The following is a 15,450-nucleotide window of genomic DNA, read 5'->3' on the forward strand; positions in this document are numbered from 1 at the left end:
TACTATGAGCACTTGGGGAGGAGGTGGTTTTGGCAGTGGAGGAGGAGGTGGCTGTTAATAAGACTGATCACGTACGTCGAAGGCCGCAGAAATGCCAAGCTTCTTCAATGGACATTCTTACGGAAAACATATGAAACGTGAAGCTATTTATAAATTTCATTATTAACATTTTCATTAATATTAGTATTGTGAATAATTAAAGTTCTAAAAGTATCATTAAAAGGAAAGACATGAAAACATTATTATTCTACTTAGTACTCTTTTTATAATTTTGTGTTATATATTAATTAAATTTTTTATATTAACGTCACTTTTTTCATTATATTATTTGTTTCCGTTGTTAGAGTTTAAATTTTAAAAGTAAATTAAATTTATAATTTAAATGTTAAAATTTTTTATTCATAATATAAAATTAGATAAATGATTTAAAATAACGAATAAGAAAACACCAAACCATATACTATTTACGGTCAATGTTTTTTTTTTCTTTTAAACATCCTTTACAGATACAGTTGAGATCCCCATAAATATCCTGAGAAGGTGAGTAGAATCAATTGGCATTGAATATTACAACCGTAGCTCCAGGCCTCAATGCCTAGACCAAGACGAGGCAAGTCCACGAGGGTCAGAAAAATTCCAAAATAGAATTTAATTCTAAGAAGTTTCCTTCAAGCTTCATGTTTAAAGCCTGTGTTTGATGGAATTCTATCACTATTGTGTTTGAAACTTCAACATCCGTGTAACATTTTGCCTTTGTATGAGACATTTCGTCCCCCCCCCCTGTAACTAAAAAGCACTGCTTGATGATCCATAGATAACTTATTCACCAATACCTGCTTGGCAAAACAGAAAACAAAGGATGCCGTTCGAGCTCATAATATTAACTATTTTTACCTTTGTTGTGCTGGTTGTGGTAATTGGTTTCGGTTGCTTCGTTCGATATGGTAAAGTTGCCCCTACTGGTGATGGTCTTCCTGTCTTTGTTGGAGGTAGACATCCAGGAGGTGGTTTTGGCGGCGGCGGCGTAGGCGGAGGCGGATGTGATGGTGGTGGTGGTGGTGGCTGCTGATGAGACTAATCACACATGGAAGACAGGAAGGTGCGCTCGTTTGAAAGATAAAAGCTTGTTTCTATACTGTCAGCAAAATGAGAAGAAAGAGTAGAATCTTAAGCGGACCTCTGGTTAGATTACAGAGCATAGTTACAATCGCTAGGTTTAAGGGTAGGTTGTTGATCAATTCTTTATAATTCCATGGCATCGTTGATCATTTATGTTATTCTTTTTTCAATACAAAGATGTCTATATGTTTTCTCTTCTCAATCAATGGAAATCCTTTTATTAATAATCTAGAGGTCTATTTTAAAGAAGATTATATATAATAACTGCTTAGTCATAAAGACATAAAGCAACAGTTGAAAACAAAACAGACAACTCTAAGTACGATACATATTTGTCTCTAAGAACCAGAAACACCCAACAAGAAAATCCTACCAGGATTAACCAAACAAATACAAAACCAGCACTAAAATTAACCAGGTTGCAGCATAAAATCACAATTAAAGGGCTAATTGCTTCACCAATCAAGCAATTAAATATGTGAAAAACGATTTAATTTTGAATTGATTATCATCCGAACATATGGAACCTTTAAGCACCATTATCTTGAAACCAATCAATCATCAGCAGGATCAACACCATCCCAAAAAACTCTTGTTCGTGGTCCTATCTGCCACGGTCTGGTTCAGCATATCAAGAAGATCTTTAAAATTGAGATAATTGGCAGCCAAGATCATCTCTTTCAGCGTTTCGTTGTTCTGACCCTTCACCAAGGCCTCCTTGAAATTTCCCGACTTCTTCCTCAGTAGAGGAAGGTAAGGCGAGCTTTGCAGTGCTCGATGAAGTTTGAGAGCGGCTTGGAAGAGACACTGGGGAGTGGGACTGGTTCCATGGAAGCGTCAGGTTCTTGTCGAACAAGGACTTTATGTTGAAAGAAAAAAAAAAAAGTCGGAATAAGCTTGATTTCTTTTGAGGAATTCAGATGTAGTGATTACATGTTGATTTAAAGCAGCTCCTTGGTTAGATTCTTCAACTAAGAAGATTTATTGTTTGATCTGTTAGATAATGGAAGTGTTTCAATTCCTTCATGGAAGACAAATAACAATTGACTATGGTTGACAGGAAAGAAGACAAAGTCCAGTTTGTAAACGTCAAAGCTTGCAATTTCTGTCAGCTTTGGTGTACGTATCGTGAAAGGAAACAAAAAGGCAAATGATGAAGCAAACATGGGACCAGAAACCTTAACCATCTTGGCCAATGTGTAAGAAGCTTTGTTGGTTCCTTTTCGTAACAGAAAGAACTAAATGGAAGAACCATCTATGAAGCTCCGGCAGTCTGACCGATGACTTCTTAAGCATCAACTATTCAGCAGGCTGTACAAGTCTGATATCACAAAAGTCAAACGAATTCCATCCATGTACTATAGAAGAAAAGCTTTGGGGGAACTTTTTTGCCAGAAAGAATCACGATGGAAGCCTAACTGGGTATAACGAAGGTCATGGTGGAGGTGAACACTTCGGTTCTGGTGGTGGTGGTGATGGTGGTGGTACTGAAGGAGGGGGCTTCGGTGGCTGTGACAGTGACGCTGGTGGTTGGGGTGGAGGAGGAGGTGCAGGGGGTTGTGATGGTGGGGCAGGAGTAGGTGGAGGCAGAGCAGGTGCTTGCTAAAAGCTGGATATCTGGTGTGTGGTGATGCTATTGCTACGTTGAGCTCAAGTTCCGGCTAGCCTCTTTCTTTGTTTGTAGAAAATTATTATTAGCTTCACACAAGTTTGTTTCAAGTATTTACTTAGTGTAAGAACCATATTCACTTCGTCTTTTCATTCTTATGGTTCTTTTAGTCAATGAAATCCACCAAATATGCTTTTGTTTTGTTTACTACGATAGTAAGACATAAAGGCTAAAGCCAATAAACATTTACCCGTACAACGCAATTTCTTTTACAGAGTCATTGACTATGAAGTAAACAAATCTGCAAAGCAAGTTTGCCAATAGAATTACCTAAAAAACTCAGCAAGCCTTTTAAACTTGGTGATAGGCTCAACAAATCAAAATTGAACATAGTGTTTTTTCTTGCTTTTCTCTTCAAATGTCATGTACCATAGCTCCGATCTCCTGCATCGCCAAGTCCCGGAATTATAAACCTGAAAGCACCCAAACAACAGTTATTAAATATACAACCCGTTCACAACATCCATAAGCCAAGTCCTGTGGGAAGACAGAGCTTACCCTTTCTCATTGACGGTGGGATCAATAATTCCAGTATACACATGAAGCCTGAAAACCACAAAACCAGTAAACAATTCAAATGGCTGTAGAACTGCTCAAGTTTTCTACACGTGGATATCATATTCAAACTTTAATTACCCGGGGAATTTCTCGCTGAGCTTTTGAAGGGCTGGCGGAGCTGCCACAGCAGATATCTGTAATAGAGTAGCTCCATTCATTAGTATTTTGGCATAAAAATGTATATAGAAATGGCTGTTACTGTTTAAGTAGTCGAAGATGGGAAAGAATAAACAATTTAATCATATCTGATCTAGAGTCTTCCCCATCTGCAAATGCTTGCAATGGGGGAAATTTAATAGCTGAGGCTTGGAGAATAACAGGGGTTCGACCTAACAGAAGTTTCTGTAGGGGGTGTATAAAAACTTCCCAGAAAGGTCATGGCCTTCTAATTTATATCTATGTTGAATCAAGAACATGTGAACAAAAGAAGAAATTATTAAAAGCAATTCAGCCTGATGCAATAAGAATTTGATATCATAAAATTAATGCATTAGTAACAATGTGGGAATGCAGTCCAAGTGTATCATAAACTGAAATCTATAACACTGCAAAAGCATTCCAAAGAACTTCTAAAATAAAAATCCAACTGAAAACAGAAAGGAATCTTTTAAATTATTTACCACTTTCATTTGCTTGTTGTCAATTCCACGTTCCTTTAAGAGGTCAAGTGCTGCCACAATTGTGCCACCTGAAATTTTTAACAAGAAAATTAGCAAAAGGAGTGTAACAGAATCAACCTCAGTCTAAGGACAAACAATCACTTAAAAGCACAATGCATACAAATCTAACAATTTGTGCTGCACTGCTACAAGGATTTCCTTTACTTTGAATGCAAAAATCAATGATTTCCTTTACTTTGAATGAAATATGAGGAAAAAATGTCATAAAACTTTATAGTTATACAGGATGGATATAACATAAGATTTCCAACAGTTACATGAAGATTAGTACCTGTTGCCAACATTGGATCTACCACAAAAACTCGAGATCCTGCAGGAAATTTGTCAGGCAACCTACAGCAGACATTAACATAAGTTACACACACCCGAACATAAATTGGTAAACAGCCCATAATGAGACCCAGCTAGAAATTAAGCCAGCACCAAAGGAAAGCAAAAGGATGAAATGGAGCTGACCAAAATAGGATGGTACAGTTCAAAAATGGATTTCTACTGCACAGAAAGGATCCTTCAACTAGAAGGTAACATTCCAATTTATCATGCTTTCAAAACACTAGGAGGTAGGAACCACATAATATACAAAGAGAAGTGAAGTAAATTCTTACTTATTTAGGTAAACTGTTGGCAACAGTGTCTCTTCATCTCTGCTTACCCCTTCATTCACAAAACCATGAATAATCATAAACAACTAAACTGGTTGGCCACATAAAGAACATGAAGGGATAAAGCTACTGTCTTGAAGACCAAGTAGTAACAAAAGCCAAAATGAAGAAACTTTCAAACAAATGAACTATATCATTTTTCATGAGTTGGGGGGCGGAGGGGAAAAACTTAAAGATTGTAAAAACAATATCAGAAATATATCAATATGCACTATCTCTCCTCTCATACTTTATATGCATCAACTTTACCTAAATGGTATGTTTTTGTAGCCGGCAAAATGGATGATGCGTGTTCTGCCAGAGAAAGTCCAGCTCTCAAGATTGGAACAATCTGAGAAACTTAAAAAAGAATAAAGCATTAGTTGCTGGCTCGACATAACCTTCCGCTCAACCAATTCAGAGAGACATCAGGAGTCTAAAAGCTGGTCGTAAAAACAAACCGCTACAGGTTCCCTTGGATCAACAAATTCTACTGAAGCAATAGCCATTGGTGATTGAATCTCCCCTGCTACAGTAGGCTGGCAGCAGTAAACCCCAACATATATAAGTTCCACTAAAAGAACACATCTTGATGCCAATACAATTTAGCAGGTAAAGATACACACAGAGAAAATTTTGCCCAAAACAAAAATGTAAGAAGTTGGATATTTTGAAACAAACAAAGAAATAAAAGCATGCACAATGCAATAACTTACCAACCAATCCCTTGAAGCTTCATATATAAGTAGCCTACCCAACTCAGCCATAGCATTTCCTAATACCACAGAAAAGAAAGAAATCGAGATCTTAAACATCTAATATAATTAAAAAGAAAAGATTTTGCAACTGACCCAGATAAGTCAAAGCTAAAAAGAATCAAACTTTTAGCTAAACTCACTGAAAATGGGGCAAGGGGTTTGCTCATTTCTCAAAACCGAAATCCAGTGCTTAATTAACGGATGTGGAGGCACAAACACCTGAAAGAGAATATATATATATATAAAAAAATCAACCCAAAATCCAAAACAGAAAAACTGCGTCGTTTCATTCAAACAAAAAACAAAAGAGAACGAAGGAAACTGACAAGCATCCTATCCTCTGAAACAGGCTTTTCCTCGGTGGCCATATGGGAATTCACCGTCACAAAGCCCATCCTCCGCCTCCGCAGCCACCGAGAACTCGAAAAAGAAAGCTTTGACGAACCAAGAGGGGAAGATTAGTGGAGAAATTGATAAAAGAAACGCGTTCTTTTGTTGAAAAGGAAGTAGAATAAATAAAGTAGATGGGAGAAGGAGATTGAATTTAATGAGGGAATAAATTAGAAGCAAAATTACCTTAATGGGATTGCTGTGGGGTTTAAAAGGAGGAAGGAGGAGAGTAGGGTTTTTGCAGGGGTGACATGTTGGAACGAAACGCGGCGTATCGGAGGACGAACACCGGAGACTAAAATTAATGCGGCACGCCATACATCCGATGATTTCGATCTCCCCAGGCCAATTGTAGCCTAGCCTAGTGTAGTTGGAATTGCTTTCTCCTTTCCGCGATAAACCCTTTTCTTTTTTCGGCATTGCTGTCTCTTTTGGATCAGATTTCTGGGTCCAGTTCGGAACCTTCCTGGGCTACCCTTTCATCTCTTTTGGGTCTCAAAAGTTCAAGGAGATTTGGGTTCTGTCTTGGGTTTCTGGATGGGCTCCCTTTTGCATTGCATGAGCTTCACCCTTTTTCCATGTAATCCAGGACTAGGCGAGGATTCGTAGGAATTTCATCACAAAGAATACATACTAAGGTTATTTGTGTGCAAAAAAAACAAACAAGAAGAAGATCTGTTTGAAATGTTTCATAATGCTTTCTACTTATCCTTTTGCAAGAATGTAAAGAGATTTCTTTGCTAATGGATAATTCAGTTACGAAAATACTATTCGAAAAAGTTTTTTAGCATTTTCCGTGTTTGAAAGAGAGAAAATGCAAAAGTGAATGTAAAAAATTTTCGGCGCCAGGTACCGATGCGATGGTGTGATTTTGATCTCCGTGAACACTGCAGCGCATGCCCCACGGTGTTCTCCTCTTTCATGCATACAAGCTCAACCTTGTGCTTCGCAACCCACCACAAGCCACCCGCCAAAAGATTCATGCCTGCAATGTCTGTTGCGACCTGGTTGATGGGCTGAGCTATGCGACTCTGATGTGCATGCACCCTATTTGCACCAAATTGCCCGAACATGTCAGGCACGTGATGCATCTGAATCACCTCTTGAAGGTGCGGTCATTTCACCCTGGTTGGTGCCTGGTTTGCAAAGCTATGTGCACGTCCTGCCGTTATAGATGTGAACTTTGCTGCTTTGATCTTCGCCTTGATTGTGTTTTACCTTCTGATACGCCAACGCCTAGATTCCTGCCACCAGAAGCCCCGCCACCAAGGGCACCTTGTTTTTCTTGTGCTCCTGTGGCTCTTCCTCGACCACCTTATGCTTATGGGCTTCCTTTTATACGTCCTTATTTTGTTCCTTATGCTTCTAGGATCTTTCCTACTAACTCTAGCAGTCAGGTTCAGGGTGATAGGAACAAGAAAAGCTTGATTGTTTTTGGAGAATAATGGAATCTCTCCTGGAATGATTCCTAAATATTCCACCAATATATGTTTCTTCAAACATCAAACTCAGGACAAAGGAATATAAAAAAGAATTGTCCCCTGCAAGTGTTTTCATAGGGCTTGAATGTTAGTTTTTGTTCATGTGTTTTTTGCTCTGTCTTTCCCTTAGGACCATAGTCATAGATGTCTGATCTGATCCATATCCCCTGCATTCAGATTTAGATTTGAATTGTCTGTAGTTCAATGTAACACTTGAATGCTAGCTATTTACCAAAAGGGATTTAGGCTTTGTTGATCTATGTTACCTACTTTTATTGTCAACAATTAAAGACCAACACTCTAATTTGAGTTAGAATATGTTTGACATAATTTTTGTGCAATAAATGAACAAATAATCAATGCGATCAATAAATATACTTTCCTATCTTCCCAACAATTCAGTCTGTGATTATTTACTTCTCTCTGTTGACGAATTAGGAACCTTCTCAATAGCTTTTGTTTTCAACTTTTATTGAGCCTTCAGACAATTCAAATTATTAGATGAATCAAAACTTTACCTCACCCCTCTCTCTTGATAAGTCCACAGGCAAGCCTAACAGTCAGGGCTTCTGCAACCTCCATTGACCCTTGACCTTGCTTGGTAAACAGTAACTGTTCATCGTTTTAATTGGTACATGTTCATAATTACTTATTGCAAATGCTGATCATGGAGCAAATAAAAGCAAAGTCTTTATTTCTTGGTAAATGAAATTTCATTTTCTCCAAATTTGAGATGCATATGAAGATTTTGTTTCCATCTCGACTCGCGACTCTCTTGAAATCATTGACTCTGCAACTACATATGCTTGTTGCCATTGACAGTGTGCATATAATATGTTACAAATTAGCATAGTAATAATGTCAAACATTTAACAACTTGTCGTTTTAAAAGAATTTCTCTCTCAAATGGTTGCACCAAACCCTAAAAAACTACAAATTGGTTAATACTAAAATAGTAGAAGTCGTCTTAATCAAAAACTCGAGAGAATTGGAACAAACATGTTGAAGGGCTAGACATTTCATGAAAATGGCCATGTTCCATGGGCAACTATCATCTTTTACTTCCTTTTTCCAATAAATATTGATGTTAACGCTCCAAAAGAATCAGGAAAGGAGGATTTACGAATAGGCAAATGAACGAGGACAACATTGAAAATTTTAGACAAATATCAATTAATAATAAGTAAAATTTTTTTTATTATATTTATATGTCCAAGATATCCTTAATTCGTCTAACGTATAATTATATTTAAACGCGTTTTACCCAAACTTGCATTTTCGATGCTTAATTTGAAGGTGAATTTAGGGCAAGTGTGAGCTATTCAAACTAGAAGTTTCTCAAAGTAAACACAAATGGCTAGTAGTACTTATTAGTTAATCAACTGTGTCAACAGGACACGGTAACGTGTTTAACAGTAAAAAGAATCTTTAAACTTGGGAGGACTGCTTCGCTCTGAAAGTCAGTAGCCATAGGCACAATAACTCATAGAAGTTCAAACTCGCACTCAGACGACTCTGTCAAGCTTTAACCAATTCAATCATCCTCAACATGTAACTTTCAAATGTTCAATATATATAAGCTCGCAATGGCAAGCCCTTGCAAAGATAGAGAGAGATGACTCCATTATCAAAGAAAACTATGCAACATTTCACCCATAGCCATCCATTAACAGAAGTTTACGCCGACACAGAGTTCCTCTGCGATGGTTGCAGGACTCTAGGTATTGGCACAAGGTATCGATGTGAATCCTGCCATTTTGATCTCCATGATCACTGTGCCACCTGCCCTTCGGAGCTCTCTTCTTTTATGCACGAACATGATCTCAAACTCGTCGTTTTCAGGCCACAGGCTGCGTGCCAGAACGGGCGTTTCTGTGACTTGTGCGGCGACCCTATCGAAGGGATTTTCTATCACTGCAAGCTATGCGAATTCGATGTGCACCCTCTTTGTACCCAATTGCCTGAATATGTACGGCACGTGATGCATAAGGATCATCCTTTGAGGCTGCAACGATCTGTGCCTGGTTGGTGCATGGTCTGCAAAGACACATGCCCGTCTTGGCATTATAGATGTGGGCTTTGCTGTTTTGATATTCACTTTGAGTGTGTCTTAGCACCTTGTGAGGTGGCGGAGACGTCAACGCCAACGCCTCCATCTTTGAAAAGACCAGTTCCACCACCACCATCACCATCAGCTTCGCCTTCTTTTGATGCTTGTTATGCTTATGGCTCTGGGGCCATACCACCACCTCCTTATTTTGCTTATGGTTACGGAGTCCCTCTTGCACCCCCGTATTTTGGTCCTCATCCTCATGGCTATGGAATCCCCTCTAGCTCGGGCGGGTATAACGTCAATAGCCATCCGCATGGTAACAGTCAAGGTCACGGTGTCTATGGGGCCATACCACCACCTCCTTATTTTGAGTATGGTTACGGAGTCCCTCTTGCACCACCGTATTTTGGTCCTCATCCTCATGGCTATGGAATCCCTCCTAGCTCGGGCAGGTATAACGTCAATAGCCATCCGCATAGTGACAGTCAAGGTCACGGAGGTTGGGGAAAATTTCGATAGAGAATGTACGCAATTGCTGGGAACCTAACTCTCGGAGTACTTAGTAACGTGGTGTTTGGAACCTGCGTTTCAAGCTAATAAGAGCATTGGAGTTTCAGTTGCATCTAATTTTTCTCTTTGTTTGAAGGCCAAAACATTGCAATTTCAAGCTATTAGAAAAAATGTATAAATTTCTGGAGGTATCAGGAATTGGTTCTTTGTACTTCTGGATTATTTCTTTCTTTTCTTTTGATCATTTTAAAGTTAGAATTTGAGACAAAGAAATAATAGAAGCATGACAGAGTTGGGACTTCTCCAATTTTCTGCAACTAATTTTCATCAAATTCTCGAAGCTAAAAGTCTGTGGAAAACGACTGTTGGAATATTGGGAACATGACCAGGCCATTATAATATTTCCCTTTTCCATCAAAAGAAAACTTTATTAAGTATCAAAGGGGATACTTGACCTGGTCTGAAACAAGCAGGCCAGTTCGAGCTTTACAAACCCAAGACATAAAGCATGATCTTGTTACAAACCAAAGAAACAAAATATAAATTATTCCAATTCAATCACCTAAAACCTGATACATGGCCCGATTATTACTGTTAAAAAAACAAATTGAAACAAAATTATATGACAAGCTTAGAGAATATGGGGTTACAATACCAAACAAGTAGAACACAAGATATTTCAAACAGTTATCTTTTATATGTGTTATAGATTATATGTCTCTTTTGCTTTCAGACAAGTGACAGTTGTGATAGTAGTGATATATTGTTTGTACATGGTGTAAATGTTGTATTGACCTCGTCCACATAGCAAAAAGAAGGGCCAAAACGAGTTTTGAGAATATCAAGTAAATATGAAAAATTCATTGAATACCAAGTAAGCCATTAATCTAGCTTTGAGAATATAATATAAATATGAATTTAATGTAATAATAAGATTCTCTGTATATCCCCTTAGACACTCCAAGCGTGTTTTTTGACTGCTATTTCCTAGTAAAGTACTACACAATCACGTGATAGTAAAGAGTATTAAACTCGGCAAGACTGCTTCCTTCTGAAAGTTAACACTGCTTTTCTGTGAAGCTTGGACTAATTCAATCATCCTCCACATATAAAACTCTATAAGCCTTTGCACAGATCTATAGAAACTGTAACCGATTCAATTTTCAACTTCAATATTTATATATAAACTCCCAAATAGCAAGCCCTTACACAGATAGAGAGAGATGGCTTCATTACCACAGAAGACTGTACAACATTTCACCCATGACCATCCATTAACAGAAGTTGACGCAAGGACAGAGTTTGTCTGCGATGGTTGTAGGACTCTAGGTGTTGGCACAAGGTATGGATGTGAGTCCTGCGATTTTGATCTCCACGATCACTGTGCCACCTGCCCTTTGGAGCTCTCTTCTTTTATGCACGAACATGATCTGAAACTCGTCGTTAGCAAGCCACAGGCTACGTCCCTGCAGAACGAGCGTTTCTGTGACTTGTGCGGCGACCCTGTCCAAGGGATTTTCTATCAGTGCAGGCTATGCGAATTCGATGTGCACCCTCTTTGTACCAAATTGCCTGAATATATACGGCACGTGATGCATAAGGAGCATCCTTTGAGGCTGCAAGGATCGGTGCCTGGTAGGTGTATGGTCTGCAAAGATACATGCACGTCTTGGCATTATAGGTGTGGGATTTGCTGTTTTGATCTTCACCTTGAGTGTGTTTTAGCACCTTGTGAGGAGGAGGCGACGTCAACGTCAACCTCTCGATCTTTGAAAAGCCCAGTTCCACCACCATCACCATCAGCTCCGTATCTTTGTAATGCTTATGGCTATGGGGCCATTCCGCCACCACCATCACCATCAGCTCCGTCTCTTTATAATGCTTATGGCTATGGGGCCATTCCGCCACCACCATCATCATCAGCTTCGCCTTATTATGTTTATGGCTATGGAGCCATTCAACCACCACCACCACCACCACCATCTTCGCCTTATTATGCATATGGCTATGGTGCCATTCCACCACCTCCTTATTCTGCGTATGGTTACAGGCCTTCTGCTCATGGCTATGGAACCCCCTCCAGCTCGGGCGGATATCACCTCAACAATCATCCGCAATGTAGTAGTCAAGTTCAGGGAGTTGGGGGAAAGAATCGAAAGAATATGTATGCAATAGCTGGGCAACTGGCTCTTGGAGTGGTTACTAACGTGGTGTTTGGAACCATCTTTTGGTGATCGAGCAGCTCATAAGAGCATTGGAGTTTCAGTTGCTTTCTTTGCATCTAATTTATTCTTGGTTTGAAGGCCAAAACATTGTAACTTCAAGCTATGAAACAAATTTATTTCTGCATTTAGAATTTGAGAGAAGGAAATAAGAGAAGCATGACAGACTTCGGACTTCCCCAATCTTCTACACCTATTTTTCATCACAGTGTCAGACTTGGCTCCCCTTCTAATGTTGCTGACAATTCAACCGGTAGCCAGAGTTGGATCCGGCTTGAGTCTAGATTTCTTAGCTCATCTCTCTTGTGTCTGGCCCAACTTCTCCAATTCTGGGCCAGCTATTCCCAGGTCTTGGTCAAATTCTCTGCTGGTTGAATTGGCACCACACTTGAGCTACTGACAAAAGAGAAAGGCCAGGCAAACGTCTGGTGTGCATATGGCCATTCCTGAAATTTGTGGTGAATATCGGATGCGGGCCTATCACCTACGACTGTTCTAATGTTTAAAGCCTTACTGTCTTAGTGTTTACCCTACGTGTCTACCGTCTACCCCATTTTTATGGTTCCTCCACAAGAATTAGGCCAACTGGCAGGTATCGTTTTAAGGTGGTTGTTGACTTGTTATGTCCTAGCATGCTTTGCTGTATTGACACGATTCCTTACAGTAACAGGCCTTATCCAGGCACTATGTCTTTACCCCAAACCTTTTCCCTTATGTTTTTCTAGTTAAAAATCAAATTGAAATGTCGCCTTCCCTTGCAAAAGTGAAATAAATCTACTAGTTTTTAGGTTCTGAACAGGCCCTTTCACTCCTCTAAAGCAACCCGTTTTTTGCTAAATGCATGCTATCAATGATAATTATAGTGTATATATGAAGCAGGTAATCATAAACATTACGTTACAAATCTGCAATCAACACCGTAAAGGAATTAAACATCCCTCATATTATACAAATTAAAGGGTACCCCAAGGGAGAAATGCTTTGCCAGAAGACCATCAACATTGTCTTTTAGACTCCTGGAAACGACACCAACCATGCCTGAAATTGCTCTCAACAAACAGTAGGCAGTATCATTTGATACCTCGTTTTGGTGTTTTTTTCATCATTGTTATAATTTTATGATGACAGATTATGTTGAATCATGCTTTTTGATGAGTTTTTTATTGTTGCTAGTCATAAAAGCATAAAGTTGAATGGTTTTTTTAAGTTCAATATATTTTGATGGAAAGAGCAGATTGGTGGATTCAATCACAAGATAAAGAAATCATTCTAAATGACCCTAATCATTGTTTTATGCAGTCGGATGGCCACCGTATTGAAGAATCAAATGGAAATCTGTCCCTTCCTAGCTCTGCAAACAAATCAAACACGTCATGTGAATTTAGATCTGCCACGACATTGAAATTACTGAAAAACACTTTTTTTTTGCTCCTGAAAACTTTCGGCTGGGGAAACCAAGGGTTGTTCCTGGCAAGCTTTATTGCACGCTTCCGCTTCTGAAAGGCTCAGACAAGGACTCTGATCAGCTGTTGGGTGAAGAAACTGGGCAAATGGAATATTCCTGGGGTGTATCTGCACCTTGAGAGCAGATATAAAGTGTTAAAGGAAGCCGTGAAGACTTAAAAAACAGCCTTTAAGCACGACTTTCTGGTGCTTAAAGATCGTTCAATGAATTTTGCTGGCAACCTTGTTTTGTCGTCTACCAGGGGGGGCCCTGCAGTACGTGGCGATTGCTCCATCGTCGGCGTTGTTTCTCTCTCACCCTAATGATTGGAGGGTATAAATGTTGGAAACTAATCAGGGTGATTTGTGAAAGAACACCCAACGCCTACGAGTCGCCTCACCAACATTAACTCAGAAAATAATAGAAAAAAAGAAACAAAAGAAATCGTCTTCTGGTCATCCTCACTATCTAATCGCTGCATATTTTGACGCGGCAAAAAGGACAAGACTGCTTCCTTGAGAAATATCGAGGCATTGTCCCTTCTCTCTGGATTCCATGGAATTTAATCGAGCTTTCATCAAAAACGTGAAGCGTCTGGTCGTCAAGGTCAGCTACAAAGCAACCTGCAAAACTTACTTTCCCATATGGCTGATTTTCCATTTCCATGTGCAACATCATGTTCATGTGCATGTCTTTTCTGAACTGTTCTGGCAATTTGGCATGCCAATTGCCATGCACAACCCTCCCTCTTTTGGAAAGAGAAAGCATCCAATTTTATTTTTAGTACAATAAAACATAGTACAAAATCTTGGGGAACATATGTATTTTTGGTCCAACCAAAACAATATTATTTTAAGGTTTTGGAGCTTGCTTGCTGCCCTTGCAATATTTACATGTATTCAAAAAAAAACCTCTTTTACACTTCTAAATTTAGCTATTTATATGAAAAATTAATAAAATGATTTTGAATATTAATTAGATCCATAAAAAATATAGGTCCATAAAAATCTAATCCTCTTCCACATGAAACCATGTGACAAGACAAACAGAAGGGACTGAATTCGATTTGGAATTTTCCATTTGCTTGATATTACTATAAACTTATATGTTGCAGCTGTTGCTAGGTGATTGGACATAGGAAGATACATAGGGACACGATGCAAAATCAGACTTTTCTTCTTTCAAACTCTTAAAACTTTCAAGTTTACATGTGAATTCTCCATCATGAATTATTTCTGTTAAGAACATTCAACGTATTTGTTTTCCCAAAGGGACCTCCATGATGTAACAGTACTGCAATTTTTATAGCTAAGAGGCAAATCATTGTAAGTAAGGGTGAGCATCAATCGGATGATTGATCGATGTCAATTGACGATAAGTTCAGTTAGTTTAATTTTATTTTTTTATTTTAATATTAATTAATCAGAATGTTAATATTTAGAAATTTTAAAATATATTATATAATATATATATATATATGTATTTGGTTAAATTAAAGACATTTAAGCTTATTATGTATTAATAATTAAAACGAGTTTAGATAAACCAATTCAAACTATATTCGATTTTAAGATAAAATTCGATCAATTTTAATTATTTAAAATTTAAGATCGAACTGATGGAACCGATCTAATCCTCACTCCTTATCAGGAAGATTGTAATTTAATTTATTCGGAAAGATATTTATAGGATTTAATTTATACTATTTTTTAAAATCCTGCTGGATATCCATAAAGAGACTTACTAAATTTCCTGATAAAAAAAAGTAACGAAGGATCCGAGGAAATAGGGGCGCGTGTCCCGTAAACAATGGAACCCTTCCTCGTCGCACGTCAGTTACTAAATTAATAATACTCATTGTCATGTCGTCATCTGTGTCCCCATGTGACTGCTTCTGCCAGGATTCCCCTACGGACCAACCCACC

The 15,450-nt window shown here is 38.5% G+C and overlaps 5 protein-coding genes across 5 annotated transcripts; 4 read left to right on the forward strand and 1 right to left on the reverse strand.

The window, feature by feature from the left end:
- LOC18597685 (glycine-rich protein DOT1) lies at positions 1,897–2,725 on the forward strand. The gene is made up of 2 exons (XM_007026844.2): positions 1,897–1,960; positions 2,430–2,725. Exons 1-2 carry the CDS (start codon positions 1,897–1,899, stop codon positions 2,723–2,725), a joined length of 360 nt encoding a protein of 119 aa, XP_007026906.2.
- LOC18597686 (uracil phosphoribosyltransferase) lies at positions 2,932–6,217 on the reverse strand. Its single transcript, XM_007026845.2, has 12 exons — positions 6,002–6,217; positions 5,752–5,859; positions 5,566–5,644; positions 5,384–5,442; positions 5,129–5,206; positions 4,938–5,019; positions 4,632–4,680; positions 4,298–4,359; positions 3,967–4,034; positions 3,425–3,480; positions 3,287–3,334; positions 2,932–3,201 (listed from the first exon to the last, which is right to left on the reverse strand). The coding sequence occupies exons 1-12, from the start codon at positions 6,131–6,133 to the stop codon at positions 3,150–3,152; spliced, it is 873 nt and encodes a 290-aa protein (XP_007026907.2). The 5' UTR covers positions 6,134–6,217; the 3' UTR covers positions 2,932–3,149.
- LOC18597687 lies at positions 6,234–7,362 on the forward strand. Its single transcript, XM_018122109.1, has one exon. The coding sequence runs from the start codon at positions 6,712–6,714 to the stop codon at positions 7,258–7,260; it is 549 nt and encodes a 182-aa protein (XP_017977598.1). The 5' UTR covers positions 6,234–6,711; the 3' UTR covers positions 7,261–7,362.
- On the forward strand, positions 8,912–9,972 carry LOC18597688. The gene has a single exon (XM_018120876.1). It carries the CDS (start codon positions 8,912–8,914, stop codon positions 9,866–9,868), a length of 957 nt encoding a protein of 318 aa, XP_017976365.1. The 3' UTR covers positions 9,869–9,972.
- Positions 10,812–14,365, forward strand: LOC18597689. The gene has a single exon (XM_018121492.1). The coding sequence runs from the start codon at positions 11,083–11,085 to the stop codon at positions 12,091–12,093; it is 1,011 nt and encodes a 336-aa protein (XP_017976981.1). The 5' UTR covers positions 10,812–11,082; the 3' UTR covers positions 12,094–14,365.

Source organism: Theobroma cacao, chromosome 5 (assembly GCF_000208745.1).
Source record: "Theobroma cacao cultivar B97-61/B2 chromosome 5, Criollo_cocoa_genome_V2, whole genome shotgun sequence".
NCBI lineage: Eukaryota > Viridiplantae > Streptophyta > Magnoliopsida > Malvales > Malvaceae > Theobroma > Theobroma cacao.

Coding starts and splice junctions, on each gene's coding strand:
- LOC18597685 (XM_007026844.2), top strand. CDS start 1,897: ATGAAGTTTGAGAGCGGCTTGGAAGAGACACTGGGGAGTGGGACTGGT. Junction 1,961..2,429: donor TGGTTCCATGGAAGCGTCAG/GTTCTTGTCGAA, acceptor ACTATTCAGCAG/GCTGTACAAGTCTGATATCA.
- LOC18597686 (XM_007026845.2), bottom strand. CDS start 6,133: ATGGCGTGCCGCATTAATTTTAGTCTCCGGTGTTCGTCCTCCGATACG. Junction 4,035..4,297: donor AGATCCAATGTTGGCAACAG/GTACTAATCTTC, acceptor TAAAAATTTCAG/GTGGCACAATTGTGGCAGCA. Junction 3,202..3,286: donor CCCACCGTCAATGAGAAAGG/GTAAGCTCTGTC, acceptor GGGTGCTTTCAG/GTTTATAATTCCGGGACTTG.
- LOC18597687 (XM_018122109.1), top strand. CDS start 6,712: ATGCCCCACGGTGTTCTCCTCTTTCATGCATACAAGCTCAACCTTGTG.
- LOC18597688 (XM_018120876.1), top strand. CDS start 8,912: ATGACTCCATTATCAAAGAAAACTATGCAACATTTCACCCATAGCCAT.
- LOC18597689 (XM_018121492.1), top strand. CDS start 11,083: ATGGCTTCATTACCACAGAAGACTGTACAACATTTCACCCATGACCAT.